Here is a 16562-nt window from a genome sequence, read left to right as displayed (position 1 = left end):
CTAGCAGCTGCTGCAGCACACAGAGTCTGATTGTCACTGAATGAAATCAAACAATTACAAGCTCGCTAACTAAAAAACAATAGAACAATAGTGTAGTGAAGGTGTTTAGCACTCAAAAGCTTTAGGTTTATCACTGTATACAGCACTTGCTAGGCCAGCAGCACTGGAGCATGTCTCTCAGTGAGCAGTCACAAGCAAGGACAAGATTTATCATCATGGCACCCTCCTTAATATTCAAGGGTGGCTGGCCAGGGTTCTCTTCTGTGATTGGGTGCTAGGGCTTAGGCTGGGGGCCATCTGATTGGCTCAATGACGTCATGGACATCATCTCCATAGTTACAGTATGCAGATTCAGATATCCGAACTCAGTATCCGACCGGATTCCCGGATTTCAGATAAATATCCGAGTTAACTTGGATAGCGCTATTCGTATTTGCACAGATATCCGGAATCTGAATCCGGGTTCGGATAGTGGAAAAAGTTTGTATTATCTGGGTAGTTCGGGTATCCGGAAACCTGTATGAGCAGCACTACCCATCAGGCCACACTATGGCGTAACTAGTGGTGTTAGTGGCGTAACTACAATTCATCCCTTACCTTGCCTCCCCTTGTTGCCCTTCATGGCCTTGGTGCCCATCTCATGAAACAAGCGTAGCCATCATGCTCTTCACACTCATAAGAAGTGTAGTCACAAAAACACCCGATCTGAAGTATAGTCCAGTGTATCAGAGGAAGGAAAGGTTAGTATTTGGGCCCCCCACAGCTCTTGGCCCCCCGGTAATTGCAGGAGCTGCTCTCCTCTATTTACGCCAATAGAAGAAAAAGACTGGGTCTCCACCTGGATAAATGCAATTGTAGCACTATTTTATTGCACCATAGTGACAAAACAACACGACGTTTCGGCCAGCAGGCCTTTATCAAGTGTTACATAGCCGAGCTAGTGCTCACAAACAAATTACACACCATGAGTAAAAAACACGCCCACAAGGGGCGGGCACATGCTTAGAGAATGAATGGCCACGTTTAAAGAGACAGTACAATAGAACAAAAAATATTCATAACAAACATTTTAAGTTAAATTCATCATTTAGTCCATCAGGTGCTAAAGTGCTTAGCTTATTGATCCATCTATGTTCTGAGCAAGGATGTCTGTCCATCCATTCCTTCATTAGTAACGACTTGTTCTAATACACACCAACGTAATTCGCCAACCATGTGTTCACAATCGTGAAAATGCTTTCCTATAGGGGAATCAAATTTCCTATTAGGATCATCATGGTATTTCCTGTATAAGCAAATATTGCTTCGATGTTCGTTAATCCTCACTCTGACCTCACGAGATGTTTGGCCCACATAACCCATCCCACAAGGGCATTTGAGAAAATAGACTACATTAGATGTCACGCAAGAAAAATGTTTATTAATATTAATTTTATTGCCCTTAGTGGGATGTCTAATGTGGTCGCCCTTTATAATGCTGGAGCAATTTTGGCAGTTTAAGCAAGCAAAAGTCCCCATCTTTTTTGGCAGGAAAGTGTTTTGTTGCACAGTGTGCTTTTTAATGTCAGCTCTCACTAACTTATCTCGTAACCTTTTTCCTTTCCGGTAAACAAAGGATGGAGGGGAGGAGAATACCTTGGATAATAAAGGGTCTGCTTCAATCAATGACCAATTATCTAAAATAGTTTTTTTCACCAGGCCTGCATAATTGTCATAAGTGGAGATGAACTGTACTTCTCTAAAATTTTGTATTGTAACTGTCTTCTTTCTAAGATCTTTCCTATCTAGTTGCGCAACTAGCTGCGCTGTAGTTTCAACCTCCTCTCTTCCATAACCTCTTGCAGAAAGTTTTCCACCAGTTTTTTTGCTTGCTTAACATACGCAGTATCATTAGACGTGATACGTCTTGCCCGAATAAATTGGTTCTTGGGGAGTCCCCGTATCAAGGAACGTGGATGGCAGCTTGTCGCTAATAAAGCGTTATTGCGATCAGTATTTTTCTTAAATAAATCAGTATGGAAAATTTTGCTATCAAACTGAACATCCACGTCCAAGAAATGTAAATTGGTGGGGTAAAACTCAAGAGTGAAACCAATCAAGTCATGACAGAGATTGATCTCCGAAACAAATGTTCTCAGACTTTCCTCGCTCCCCTTCCAGCAAAAAAACAAATCGTCAATGTAACGACAGTAACCAACTCCAAATCTGCAAAAAAGTTCATTGGTGACAATATATTTTGACTCAAAATCCGTCATAAAAATGTTTGCAAGGGTAGGTGCATAAGGAGCCCCCATTGGCACTCCGCTTACTTGTAAACAGAAGTCGCTCTGAACCCTTAAATAATTAGATTGTAGACATAATGACAAGAGTTCCTTTACAAAGGACTTGTTCAAACTAGAATCACTATATTACACCAAAGCCACTGAAACAGAGTCCAATGCCTCAATATGTGGTATATTAGTATATAGGCTGACAATGTCTAAGCTGACAAGATAACAAATTCCATCTGTTTCCATTTCTTCTAAACATTTTAAGAAAGCAGTAGTATCTTGTAAGCAGCAAGGGCTATTTTTTACGATGGGTTGAAGGACGCTGTCTATATAAATTCCCAGCGGCTCCAGTAATGAACTTGACGCTGAAACTATTGGACGGCCAGGGGGATGAATAGGGTCTTTATGAATTTTGGGTAAGGTGTAGAGTACAGGGACTCTAAAGTGTTCCTTTATTAGAGCCGCCTTAAGTGTTTTTGAGATTAACCCTGTGTCAAAAGCCTCCATCACATAGTTATCTATACGATCTTTAATCATCTGTGAAGGGTCACCTTCGCCCCTACGCCCCTGCTTTGAGGCAACTCCCACCCACAGATGGCATAATCCCTTTAGCAGTCTTTATAAAAACAGAAACGACCATGGAAGTTTTTTTTTTTTTTATAAAAGGAGCATGGCTAACCAATGAAAGCTGGATTTTAGTGTGTTTTTTATTGTTACAACGGAGGTCTGCTCTAAGGACACAAGTAAAATTATTTGTTTGCCTACAACGTGCACAACAAATCTAAAATGGTCCTTTCATGTTGGATCCAGATAATAGGCTGCTGTGCCCTGGTGTCACTCCAAAACATGCTGGAGGATGTATCCAATCGTCATTTCCTCTCTACTCAGAGAGCAAGAGGCCAGAACAATGCAAATCTATTGCAAAAATCCTGACCTAAGCCAACATAAGCCACACCTGCCCTTTACCTCCTAGCTTCTTTAGGTAGATAATAAGGAACGAGAGAGAGGACGTCAATAGTAGGGATGCTGATTCCGCAGAATTTAAATTCCGCATTTCCATTCGGAAATCCGAATTTACGATTGCAACACAGAACAGGATTTTAGCGGAAATTTGATTTAACTTAACTCTGTATTTTGTAGCTCAATCACAGAACTCTGAAGCATTGGACCAATTACTGAATGCAACATTTTTCTGCAAAAAATGTATTACTACGATATTTTTAGGTCAACCCCAACCAAGACTTGGATACTACTGAGTATTCCTGAGTCATGTGTTTGGCCTAAAATTTCCATGGTATTCTGATTACCGAGGTAACATTTTGTATTCTCTGATTGGTCCAATACTTCTGAGTCAACTCGGAAGAATTTGGCCAATCCAGGAATGCAAAAAATGACAAAAAAAACAAACAAACAAACTCCTCAGCAATAGGAAAATCGGAAGTCAGATAATTGGAAATTGGGAAATCAGAAATAGGCATTGGCGGAAATCGTAATTTTCGCAGAATTGGAAATTGGCATTTCCGGGCATCCCTAATAGAGTTGTCCTGAATAGTTCGCACCCGAACTTCTTCGTGCGAACATTGCGGATTCGCAATCATGGCCAAACGCGAACTTTATGGCGGTTTGACCCGCCCCCTTTACTACATCATTGGGCTAAACTTTGACCCTCTACATCACAGTCAGCAGACACATGACAGCCAAACAGGCTGCACTCCCTCCTGGATTTCCCCCCCCCCCTATATATAAGGCAACAGCGTCGGCCATGTTCTCCCTCTGTGTGCTGCTGTATTATTGAGAGAAGGGAGAGAGGTTGCTGCAGACAGAGGGAAAGCTTAGTTAGGCTCTTGTTAGCTTGCTCCTTGCTGATATTTGTTGCTGAAAAGCACCACCAAAACAGCTCTTTTGAGGGCTAATGTTCTTGTGATGTGTTTTTTTTTGTGTGTGGCCCAATGACACTGCATATACAGCCCTGTCTGTCGCAGCTGGGCCTTGCTAATTGCTGTACTGTGCCAAGCCCATCACATTCAGTGCCTAGTGTCACTGCTGCAAATTGTATTATAATACCTGTCACTGCATACTTTTCACTGCACCTGTGTGACCGCATGCTGTTTTATATAGCTGTCACTGCATACATTTCACTGCATCTGTGTGACCGCACGCCGTTTTATATAGCAGTTACTGCATACATTTTACTGCATCTGTGTGACCGCATGCTGTTTTATGTACCAGGAGTCAGTGCATCCATTTTCACTGCACCTGTGTGACTGCACATTATTATACCGGCAGTCACTGCAATATTTTTGCTGCACCTGTGTGACTGCATATTGTTATACCAGCAGTCACTGCATACCATTTCAGTGCACCTGTGTGACTACACATTGTTATACCAGCAGTCACTGCATACCTTTTACTGCACCTGTGTGACTGCACATTGTATCATACCACCAGCAGTCTCTGTAACCTTTTCACTGCACCTGTGTGACTGCACATTGTTTTGACCAGGGGGACAGTTCAGAGGGGAAGTCAGAGAGGAGTAGGAGGAGTTGCTGAAAGAAGCAGGGGGAGCTTGTTGTCAGAAACAGCTGGTGGCAGTGTCCGGTGGCATGTATCGCCACCTATGGACAGCCAGCCAACATGCCCTTCACGGTCAGCTGATGATGCCACCACCAAAGTGCCATCATTGTAGGGCTCAGCGGTGTGGAATGTTTTTTGTGTGTCTGCCTCCGATGAGAGCAATGCCATCTGTACTCTCTGATGGTGATAGCGAAACTGTACCGTGATGTTGAAAGGCAAGTGGTGTCATCTCTGGCACACACCGTTGGGTCAAAGGTCCATCTGACCACAGATGCCTGGTCTGCCAAGCATGGTCAGGGCAGGTACATTACTTATACGACACATTGGGTCAACCTGGTGACTGTTGGCAAGCAGGGAGTATGTGGCTGTGCAGCGGAGCTAGTTGTGAGACCTCCACGGCTTGCAGGCAGGCCTGCTGCCACCTCCTCTCCTTCTCCTCCTACTCCTCCTGCTACATCCTCTTTGCTGTCATCCTCCTCCTCCTTGGCTGAGTGCTACTCTACTGCTGCGTTCTCTCAAACTGCACACCCCCAGCTCCCCAGGGCCTATGCTGCATGCCAGGTGCAACGGTGTCACGTCATCTTAGACAGCCTCAAAGCCGAGAGTCACACTGGAGCAGCTCTCCTGGCTGCTCTGAACAAACAGGTGGCTAAGTGGCTGAACCTGCACCAACTGGACATCAGCAACGTGGTGTGTGACAATGGCAGCAATCTCTTGTCCGCTTTGAGTTTGGGAAAGTTGACACATGTACCCTGCATGGCACATGTGCTCAATCTTATAATCCAAAGATTTGTTTGTAAGTACCCAGGCTTACAGGAGGTCCTAAAGCAGTCCAGGAAGGACGTGGGCATTTCAGGCGATCCTACCCGGCTATGGCACGCTTGCCCGATATTCAGCGGAGAAACTGCGAAACAACTTCCTGGTGAGACGCTTGATTTGTGATAGCCCCACTCACTGGAATTCAACGCTCCTCATGTTGCTCGCCTGCTACAACAGGAGAAAGCCGTCAATGAGTATCTGTACAACTACAGTGAAAGGTCATACTCTGGGGAGCAGGGGATGTTATGGCCGAAGTACTGGACACTCATGCGCAGTGGCGTAGCTAAGGAGCTATGGGCCCCCGGTGGAAGTTTTACATGGGGCCCCCTCAAGCACTCTATACATAACAATTGATGCAGCGCACCAAAACCTGCCAAGGACAACCACAGTGTCAGAGGTGCAAGAAGGGGATGGGGAACAGTTTGTTAATCATTATTATCAAAGCATCTATAGAAGAGAAGCACAGGACCAATAGAGAGCTAATACTGTGATAGAGGGTGGGCTCCTTGGGGCCCCTCTGGCCCAAGGGCCCCGATGCAGTCGCTACCGCTGCACCCCCTATTGCTACGCCCCTGCTCATGCGTAATGCCTGCAGGCTCATGCGTCCATTTGAGGAAGTGACAAACCTGGTGAGTCGCAGTGAAGGCACCATCAGCGACTTGATCCCATATGCTTTCTTCCTGGAGCGTGCCGTGCATAGAGTGGTGGATCAAGCTGTAGAGGAGCATGACCAAGAAAAGGAGTAGGAAGAGTTCTTGGAAACATCACCTGCGGAATCATCAATATCTGTAGCATCACGGAGGAGTGGGGAGAAGGAGTTGTCTGGGGAAAAGGAGTCAGATGAGGAAGGTGTTTTTTTTGAGGAGGAGACGGAAGAACAACTGCAGCAGGCATCACAGGGGGCTTGTGCTGCTCCCCTTTCCCATGGTATTGTTCGTGGCTGGGAGGAGGAGGAAAACTTACCTGACATCACTGAGGAAGAGCAAGAGGAGATGGCTAGTTCGTCGGCATCCGACTTTGTGCAGATGGTGACTTTCATGCTGTCCAGCCTGTTGAGGGACCCCCGTATAAAAAAAACTCAAGGGGAATGACCTGTACTGGGTGACAATGCTACTAGACCATCAGTATAAGCACAAAGTGGCAGAGATGTTACCAAGTAACCACAAGGCTGAAAAGATGCCCCACTTGCAACACCATTTGGAAAGTGTTCTTTACAGTGCGTTTAAGGGTGATGTCACTGCACACTGCCAGTAATCTTCCTCCTTTTCCTATGTCCACGCAGGCAAGGACAGGACGCTCTAGCGATCTCATGGTGATGTTGGACATGCGGACATTCGTTAGTTCAATGCCTCGCCTTAGCCCTTCGGGATCCACCCTCCACCAATGCCTTGACCGGCAGGTAGCCGACTACCTGGCCTTAAGTGCAGATGTAGACACTCTGAGCAGTGATGAGCCCCTGAACTACTGGGTGCGCAGGCTTGACCTGTGGCCAGAGCTGTCACAATTTTCCATGCAACTTCTGGCTTGCCCTGCCTCAAACGTCCTGTCAGAAAGGACCTTCAGCACAGCTGGAGGCATCGTCAGTGAGAAGAGAAGTCGCCTAGGTCAAAAAAGTGTTCAGTACCTCACCTTTATCAAAATGAATGAGGCAAGGATCCCGGAGGGCTACTGCCTGCCCGAAGACTAAGTCAGTCCCCACACAGCATCTCTTCCTGCCTGCATGGACATGTGTCAATTCCCCTTCGTGATCGTTACCTTGCCGCGGTGAAGGGGCTTGCGTATCACAATGAAGCAATGACCGGCTATATGAGTGTGTTTGGTAGCACACCCAAGAAAATAAGGTCGTTGCTTCATTGTGGACTGACCAAATTCGATCAGCTGGACAGTCACTATTGTTCTGTCATTGAGCTACCTCAGCCCGGCCATATGGGTTGGAAAGCCGCCATCACCTGCACTCTCGCCAACGTGCGCACCAGCACGGCCATCTGTTTGCGGTGCGTTACACAGTAATTTTGGTCTGTCAATGTGAAGCAGTTCACGAATTACACTACCTGATTGATGTACACACGATGTTTTCAAGCACTTTAGGCCTCCAATTTAGCAATGCAATGTGATTTCTGCCTTTTAGGGTTATAACCCTGCTTGTGTGCGTCAAATCCGTATATTTCCTCTGGACTTTTGGCGTGTATCCCACTCCGCCATGCCCCCTCCAGGTGTTAGACCCCTTGAAACATCTTTTTCATCACTTTAGTGGCCTGAATTAGTGTTTGTAGATTTGAAAGTTCGCCTGCCCATTGAAGTCTATTGCAGTTCGCGTTGATTTGCCGGTTCGCAAACTTTTGCAAAAGTTCACATTCGCGGTTTGTGAACCAAAATCCACGGGTTTGTGACAACTCTAATCCCTAGTCAGTAGCGATTACAACCAGCAGCATGGATGGAAGGGGCACTAGGTAACAGTGGTCAGATTTCTTCATTTTGATAGCCTACCTTTGAGGTTCAAAAACTTGCTTTGCCTTTTTTCAAAGATATTGACCTCTCCTTGGACTCTACTCCTGCTACCTCCCAAAAATGTAGTCATTACGCCAAAAGCTAAAGCTGTAATTTCTTAGGATGATCCCCTCCAAGAGCCCTCTGCATTGAAGCAGTTGTTTTTGGCGCCTCTTGAACCGTTGGTTCTTGGCTGTACCTTAGACCGCAATGTTATTTGGGGTTGTGGCATGCTGAGGACAGTAATTTGGTGTGGTGTTATGGCAACCATTATGAGTGTTGCAGCAAGATCATGAAGCAGCCTCTAATAGGTTTTTGTCCTGGCACTGGTTTATCAGCAAACGGTTTATGGGGCAAGTTTGGAAAATGGTGCAGGAAGATCCAGCAACTGGAGGAAGTGTTAAGATAGCGTTTGGAACATTCGTCTAGCGTTTGGGTAGGAAGGTTAGAGTTGGTTGGATAGGTTTTATGGATTGTGTTTGGAGTATCTGGTAGTTTTAGGCATATTGGCTAGTGTTTCGCGTTTTGGTTAGGCATATCAAAAGGAGAGTTAGTGTGAGAAGATAGGGTAGCTAGAGAGTAGAAGGTTACCATTGGAGATTATAATTAAAAAAGGGTCGCCAACCAAATTATTTGCCATTCTATTACTGATATTCTCATTTTCGGCAACCCTTTACACCAAAATATGTTATCACTAATAGAAAACATACACCTTCTGCCTGTACGCTAAGGTGAGGACTGCATAAAAGTCCTTCTACTTGCCCTTTAAAGCTTTTTAATACTGCTGTGAAAATGTGGTACTACGAGCTAAAAAACATATAAAGCTATAAGTGTTTTGCAATGTGAACATCATGCAATTGCCATGTTCTACTTTTCAATCAAGAGGGCAAATGTGACATTTTCACCAGTGTGGCAAACGCCTGTTGTGAAGTTCTTTTCTACTCCTGATTCAAAACTTCTTGGTTCTACTTCTAATTTGTGTACCTTGAGCAGCACAACATTGCCACACACACAAAAAAAAGTTGGTACCAAAACCAAACTTTCAGTACCCGTATATACTCGAATACAAGTCAACTTCTTATATAAGTCGACCCCAATATTCAACCCTCTTAAGCTGGAATTTTTTATTGACTCAAGTATAATAAGTCTACCCAGCAAAGCTAATGGCTACACTTGAGGCTCAAGAGGGGATAATGACTATGTATGTTAAGGAGAATAGTGGGTACAGGTCAAATTTTTTTTTTTTTCAAAAAGACCTTGTAGTTTTTGAGAAAATCGATTTTAAAAATGAAAAGAAAAATTGTTTTTAAAGCCAGACAGTTGACAGTTAAAAACCATTTTTGTGTGTAATTTTAAAATCGATTTTCTCAAAAACTACAAGGTCTTTTTGAAAAATTATTTTTGTAACTTGTACCCACTATTCTTCTTAACATATGTAGTAATGTAATTTTGGTAGCATTAGCAATAGGCTTTGCTATTCACTGCCCAAGTTGGCAAGAAATTACACATAAATTCATGCGTAATTACGAATGGTAACAATTGCGAAATTAATTACGCTATTTCCTTGAAAATTCACATTACGAATATGATGCGTAATTCATAATTGCGTATTACGATGCGTAATTACGCATGGGCGTAATTTCTCCTCATCACTACAACCATCTGCTAGATGCCTGCATAATTCACCTGAGCCAAGCAAACTTGATGTAAAATTGTTCCTTCGTTTCTCCACTTTTTTACTTTCTCACAGTTGCCAAATACTGATGTGATTGTTCTGAAGAAGGATGCCCTTGTCAATGCTTTCCAAAGTCAAGAGGCAATGATTGGATGGAAGTTGACCCTGACAGTAGCTGTCATCACAGATTCAGGTAAGGGCAATTATTTAAAGGACCACTGTCGCAAAAATCTTAAAGAGAGCCCGAGGTGGGTTTGACAAATCATATCAGCACACCGAGGTAAGTTATGTATACAATTACCAGCCTTTGTGTCTTTTCATTGCTCCTCCAGTCCCCCCCTCCCTCCCAGGCTCTGCTGTCCCCCAATAACAAAAGCGCCAGGCTAGCGACATGCAGATTTTCGCTAGCCTGCCATTTACCTCATTATTTCTGGTCTTAGCAGGAATGTTAAATTGGTTTGTTTCCACACTGGATCAGAGCAGCCTGTTTACACCATGTTTTCTCATTCATTTGCAGGCAGTGATTTACTGGAAGCCAAACTGGAGGATATTCATATTGTGAGCTCTCCGTACAAGATTCTCTTCACCAAAACTCCCAAATATTTCAAGCCTGGGATGACTTTCGATGCAACGGTAAGATTGTCTTCCCTTCCTAGACCTACTCATATACAGTACGGCTCAATGATCAGAACCAGGGCTGGATTTTCCATAAGGCACTGTAGGCACGCGCCTACAGGCTCCTTATGTGTAGAGATGTCGCAAACATAACATTTTCCGTTCACAAATGGAGAACGCAAACTTCCGCAAATGTTCACGAACAGGCCAATCTCTCGAATCTCCATAGGCTTCAATGGCCAGGCGAATTTAGAAACCTAGAAAGACAGTACATACCCACATTTGGGGAACAAAGGGCTGCTTTTAAATGTCCAGAGTGGTAATGTAAGGATTATGCCCGCTTCTCACTGACAGACCAAATGTGTGGCACATAATTAAATAAAATCACTAGAAGTGGGCACAGGTGTGGATCAGTGCCAGTGTGCTCTGTCTGGGCACTATCAGAAAGACACTGAGAATATGCTGCAACAGTTCAAGCACTATATAGTGATAATAACAGAGGCCCTGGAGCACTATTGTGCTTGTAGTGGGCACTGGGCACAATGGTGGGTTCCTGTGGGCTGTGGAGTGTCTCACACACACACACACACACACACACACACACACACACACACACACACACACACACACACACACACACACACACACACACACACTACACACTACACACACTACACACACCACACACCACACACACACACACACACACACACACACACACACACACACACACTACGCACACACTACACACACACACCACACACACACATACCACACACACACACACGCACACACATACACACACACACCCCCCCCACACACACACACACACACACTACACACACACACACACACACACACACACACATACACAAACACACACACATACCACACACACACATACTCACACACACTCACACACACACACATACACAAACACACACACATACCACACACACACACCACACACACACACACACACACACACACACACATACCACACACACTCACACATACACACACACACACACACACACACACACACACACACACACACACACACACACCCCAGCAAAAGGATGAAGTAGCCCTCAGAAGGGCTGTTTGGGGTGATTAAACAGCAATCAGCCAGCGAGGATCAAAATAAACAAGCCTAGCTAACACTTGTCTAATCTCCAGCAAGCTTTGACCCTTCCTCTCACTGTTCCAGCTGATCACAGACTGGAACATGGCGGGCGCTGCAGCGTTTTTATAGGGGGTGGGTGGGTCCGTGAGGGAGTGCTGGCTGATTGGCTGCCATGTGCCTGCTGACTGATGTAAGGGGTCAAAGTTTAGCCCAATGATGATGTATGGGGGCAGGTCGAATAGTGACATGTGCTCATGGCGAGCACAGATGCACAATCTTTGCCAAATAATGCTCACTGACGAACTATTTGGGCCATCTCTACTTATGTGTAAGAGGCGACTCCTCCTCAAGTGACTGAACTCAGCAGCTTACAGTCTAATCCTTGTTTCCTATCACTAACCTCATGCACTTACACCCTAATCATTTTCTCATGTCACTAACGGTGCCCATACACAGTACAATCAAATAGTTTGATTTTCTTGTTTATTCGCTCAAAAAAAGATTGTATAGAGAGGGAATTATAAAGAATATTTTTTTTTTGATCAATACAAACTGATACATGAATAAGTTTTTATGATAAAAATCGGATCGGATGTGTCGGAGAAATCAGGTTAATTGCTTTGAAAATTGAATGGTGTGTGGTAGGCTTTATAAAATAATCGAATAGATGAAAATCTTATTTAAAAAAATGAATCGTGTATGGCCACAGTAAGGATGATATGAGGCAGTGAATAGAGTGTAAGATTGTACGGACAGTTAGTAACATAAGAATGGGAGTTCAAAATATTTGTACTTGGGGGTGTTGCCTGTGTTCAGGGGCGGAGTTTAGGGCACCAGAACGCCTGTGTCTATGAGCCTCTGAGGCATACAACAATTAGGGGAGCCTGGAAATGACTCAAAATCTCCTCAAGGGAAATACAATTAACCAGGGCTGTTGAGTTGGAGTCAAAGAGTCAGAGTCAGAGCAATTTTGGGTACCTGGAGTCGGTGGTTTCAATAAACTAAGGAGTCGGTTGCATTTTTTACCAATTCCACAGCCCTGGTAATAAACTGAGGAGTCAGAGTTGGAGCTGCATGATTTTTGTACCGACTCTGCAGCCCTGGTAAGAATTAGAATAAGGAGTCGGTGAGGAGTCAGAGTCGGAGCAATGTTGGGTACCTGGAGTCGGAGGCAGTGGTTTCAGAAATTCAAAACTTTCAAAACTTTCTACAAAACTAGATGTTGTCTAGCTTTGACTCTTACATTTTCTTTACAATTTTATAGTAATAAAAGCTAAGAATGGAAAAAACCTTTGCCAGGTTGTTTATTGTCTAATTGTTCTAACTAGATATTGCTTGCCAAGATGCTTGCTGTGATATTTACATCAGCAGAGGCTGCAGGAAGTCCCATCCACTCTCTTTTTCTTCATAGCTCGGACAATAAAGTAACTGGCACTTTTTTAATTAAATGTTTACTGAGCAGACTGAACACATAACAAAGATGGTGTTTGCAATAGTGATGATCAAAAAATCTGCTAATAACGATAATGTAAAATTACACGTACATTTTTGCAATTACAGCTATAAATAATTACAAAACGTTGTAATTCAATTGACTTTGTATAAGCATTTGTAATTACACGTGAATTTACGCGTAATTTACACGTAATTTCATGCTGGCTTTGGCTGTGAATTACAAAGCCCCCATACATGCTATTGATACACATGTTAAGGAGAATAGTGAGTACAAGTCAAAATAATAATTTTTCAAAAAGACCTTATAGTTTTGGAGAAAATCGATTTTAAAAATGAAAAGAAAAATGTTTTTTAAACCCAGAAAAATTAGTTTTAAAACCATTTTTTTTTTGTTTTTAAAATCAATTTTCTCAAAAACTACAATGACTTTTTAAACAATTCTTTTTGTAACTTGTACCCACTATTCTTCTTAACATATGTAGCAATTGTGGTAGAAATAACATGTATGGAGTATTTATACCCTGATTGTATGTATAACCTTGTGCTATGTTGTATAACCGTTTGCTACCTCTCTGTCTGTCACCCCTTGTTATAATGTATGTATCCCTATTTATTGTCCAGCGCTGCGTAATATGTTGGCGCTTAATAAATAATAATAATAATAATAATAATGGGGGCTTTGCTATTCACCGCCAAAGTTGGCACGAAATTACATAAATTACAAGTAAATTCATGCGTAATTACGATTGGTAACAATTGACTACGAAATTAATTATGCTATTCCTCCAAAATTTTGCATTACAAATACAATGCGTAATTACGTATTACGATGCATAATTACGCTTGGGCGTAATTTCTGCTCATCAGTGCTGCTCATCCAGATTCTGGATATCCGGGTAACCCAGATATCCAACCATTTTTCAGCTATTCGATTCAGATTCGGATACCAATACTGGATTTCTGTGGAAATCCGGATAGCTATCTGCAGATAGTTGGCTGGCAATCTGCAGAAATCCGACTATTGAGATACTGTATGACGTCCAGGACATCATTGAGCCAATCAGAGGGCTCCCAACAGAAGCCCTAGCAACCAATCCCAGAGGGGAACCCTGGCCAGCCCCACCTGACCTCATTGAGCCAATCAGAGGGCTCCCAGCCTAAGCCCTGGCACCCAATCACAGAAAGGAACCCTGGCCAGCCCCCTGTATAATAAGGAGGGCTGCCATGATGAGACATGTCGTCCTTGCTTGTGAATGCTCACTGAGAGACATGCTCCAGTGCTGCTGGCCTAGCAAGTGCTTACACAGTGATAAACATAAAGCTGTTCAGTGATTAACCCCTTCACTATCACTACACTATTGTTGTATTGTTAATTAGCTTGATTTCATTGTGTGACAGTCAGAGTGTGTGCTGCAGGGCTGCTGCAGCTGCTATGTGTCCGTGTGTGCGCTGTGCACAGACCAGACCAGCTATTGCCTGCTGGCCAGCTATTAGCCTTAGCTAGCTACAGTATAGGTTAGGTTAGGGATTAGGGAATAGGATTATTGCGTTATTGTGTAGTTAGTACTGTAGTACTGCAGTCAGTGCTAGTAGTTGTTAGAGTAGTAGTACTACTGTGTTAGCTTACTACAGAACTGCTGTGCTGCTGAGCAGTGCCAGTGTGACAGTTAGTGCCTTCTCATTTGCTGTCTGACTGTCACTCGGCACGTGGCCCTTGGCACTTGGCACGTGGCCCTAGCACTTGGCACGGGGCACTTTGCACGTGGCAGGTGGCACTTGGTACGTGCCACGTGCAATTGCCACGTGCAAAGTTCCACGTGCAAAGTGGAACTTTTCCTATTGCCCTTCACAACAGATCCCCCTGAACGCAGACGTATCCATTTTTTTTTTTGAGTGAAGAAGGCTGCTATTTTTAACATTGGTATCCGTGGCTCTGTTTTTGATCAGGGCCAAAAAACGACGTCCATGTACGCAAAGGAGGATTGCTCAGCCCCTGGAGGGTCTTTTTACTTACCTTTTTTTTTTCAGAACATGTAGCTAGCACTTTGCTAGCTACATATTCTGTCCGATCACCGCCGCTACGCACCGATCAGCCACAATGCGCCGCTAAAGGGGCTGCCCCCCCAAAACGCCAAGCGCAGCCTGGCGAATCACCGCCAGGCTGCGCTATGGGAAGGATCGGAGCTCCCCATGATGTCATGACGTCGATGACGTCATGTCCGATCATCACCATGGCGACGGGAGAAGCGACAATAGGAAGTCACGTTTCTTGCGGGATCTTGGACGCGTAAGTATGGCCGGCGGGGATTGGGAGGGTGGATGCGGACGCGGACGGAGTGGCATACTGCTGTAGCTAGCAATACGCTAGCTAAAGCAAGCGGGAAAAAAAACAACAAAAAAGGGTAATGCGTACTTATGTACGCATTACCTAGAATGCCACGGAGGTTAAATCAAGCGTGAACCTACAATCTTACATTATAAAAAATACATGGCCAGACTTTGGCTTAAATGGATTATGTAAGCAAGGAACACATATAGGTTATCGTAAATCATATCAGGATTTTTGGGTTTAATTTTTTCTGGTAATGATTATATTTGGAGTATGGTGCATCTCTGGTGTCAACTTTTTCACACACAAATATTGCATTGTGTAAAAATAAGAAACTGATTGAAGAAAATGTCTTTTGTTGTAGGTGTTAGTAACAAACCCAGATGGATCTCCAGCATCTGGTGTCCCTGTGGTGGCAGAGCCAGGAGCAGTGCACGGAACTACCAGGCCTGATGGAACAGCCATACTTCCCATCAATACGGAAGGAAGTGCTAGATCTCTCACAGTAAAGGTGAGTGCTCAGGGTGAAGCAGGTCGTAACAGCGCAAAACCGAGATTTGGATGCCGCCACAGGCCACAATGTAAACTATAGCTGTAGGGGCCAGGGTCGGATTTACCATAAGGCACTGTAGGCACGTGTCTACAGGCACTTGATGATGGAAAGGCGGCTCAATCCCCTTTCTGAGCACCTCCCTCCCATTTTTCCTATGCAGAGTCCTGTTCAGACTAGAGTGTAAATGAGAGGTCGCTCACTCTTCTCTTGGCATCTCACTGACAAGATTTCCCTTCAGTCAGGACCACTTCTAGCTACTTAATATTGAGGTTACTTGTACCTACCTATGACAGGCAAGGGATGTAAGGGAGAACTGACAGCTGGTGGAGGTTTGTAGGTTCATGGTGGGTGAAATCTAAGTTACCAGGACATCTATGCCAATAGGCTCCTGTGATTTAAATCCGGGCCTGGTAGTGGCGCTTAGACAATAATTTGGGCACCGTCAAAATACAGAGCCAAAATTGCTTTAAAAACAGCGTAATTCAGCTACCAGCAAAGCTGGAAGCTGAATTACATCTTTCCCCAAAGTCCATGACGGCCTGGAGGGGCAGGGCAGGGCAGGTGTTTCCATTAAGGTTCGGGGGGGGGGGGCAGAAACCCCACGGCCCCCAAGCTCTGCCGGGCCCCCAACAGGACCCAACCTCCACCTTAAAGGGATC

At 44.3% G+C, this 16562-nt stretch overlaps 1 protein-coding gene across 1 annotated transcript in view; it reads left to right on the top strand.

Moving 5' to 3' along the window:
• The window catches only part of LOC137562609 (A.superbus venom factor 1-like), a 554872-nt gene that overhangs the window by 152538 nt on the left and 385772 nt on the right, over positions 1–16562 (top strand). Inside the window, exons 9-11 of the mRNA XM_068274112.1 lie at positions 9901–10018; positions 10343–10458; positions 15715–15861. Coding sequence (XP_068130213.1) covers positions 9901–10018; positions 10343–10458; positions 15715–15861 — 381 coding nt within the window. The remainder of the gene's footprint in view (positions 1–9900; positions 10019–10342; positions 10459–15714; positions 15862–16562) is intronic.

This window comes from Hyperolius riggenbachi, chromosome 3 (genome assembly GCF_040937935.1).
Source record: "Hyperolius riggenbachi isolate aHypRig1 chromosome 3, aHypRig1.pri, whole genome shotgun sequence".
NCBI classification, from domain to species: Eukaryota; Metazoa; Chordata; class Amphibia; order Anura; family Hyperoliidae; genus Hyperolius; species Hyperolius riggenbachi.
This window is presented reverse-complemented; position numbering and strand designations above follow the sequence as displayed.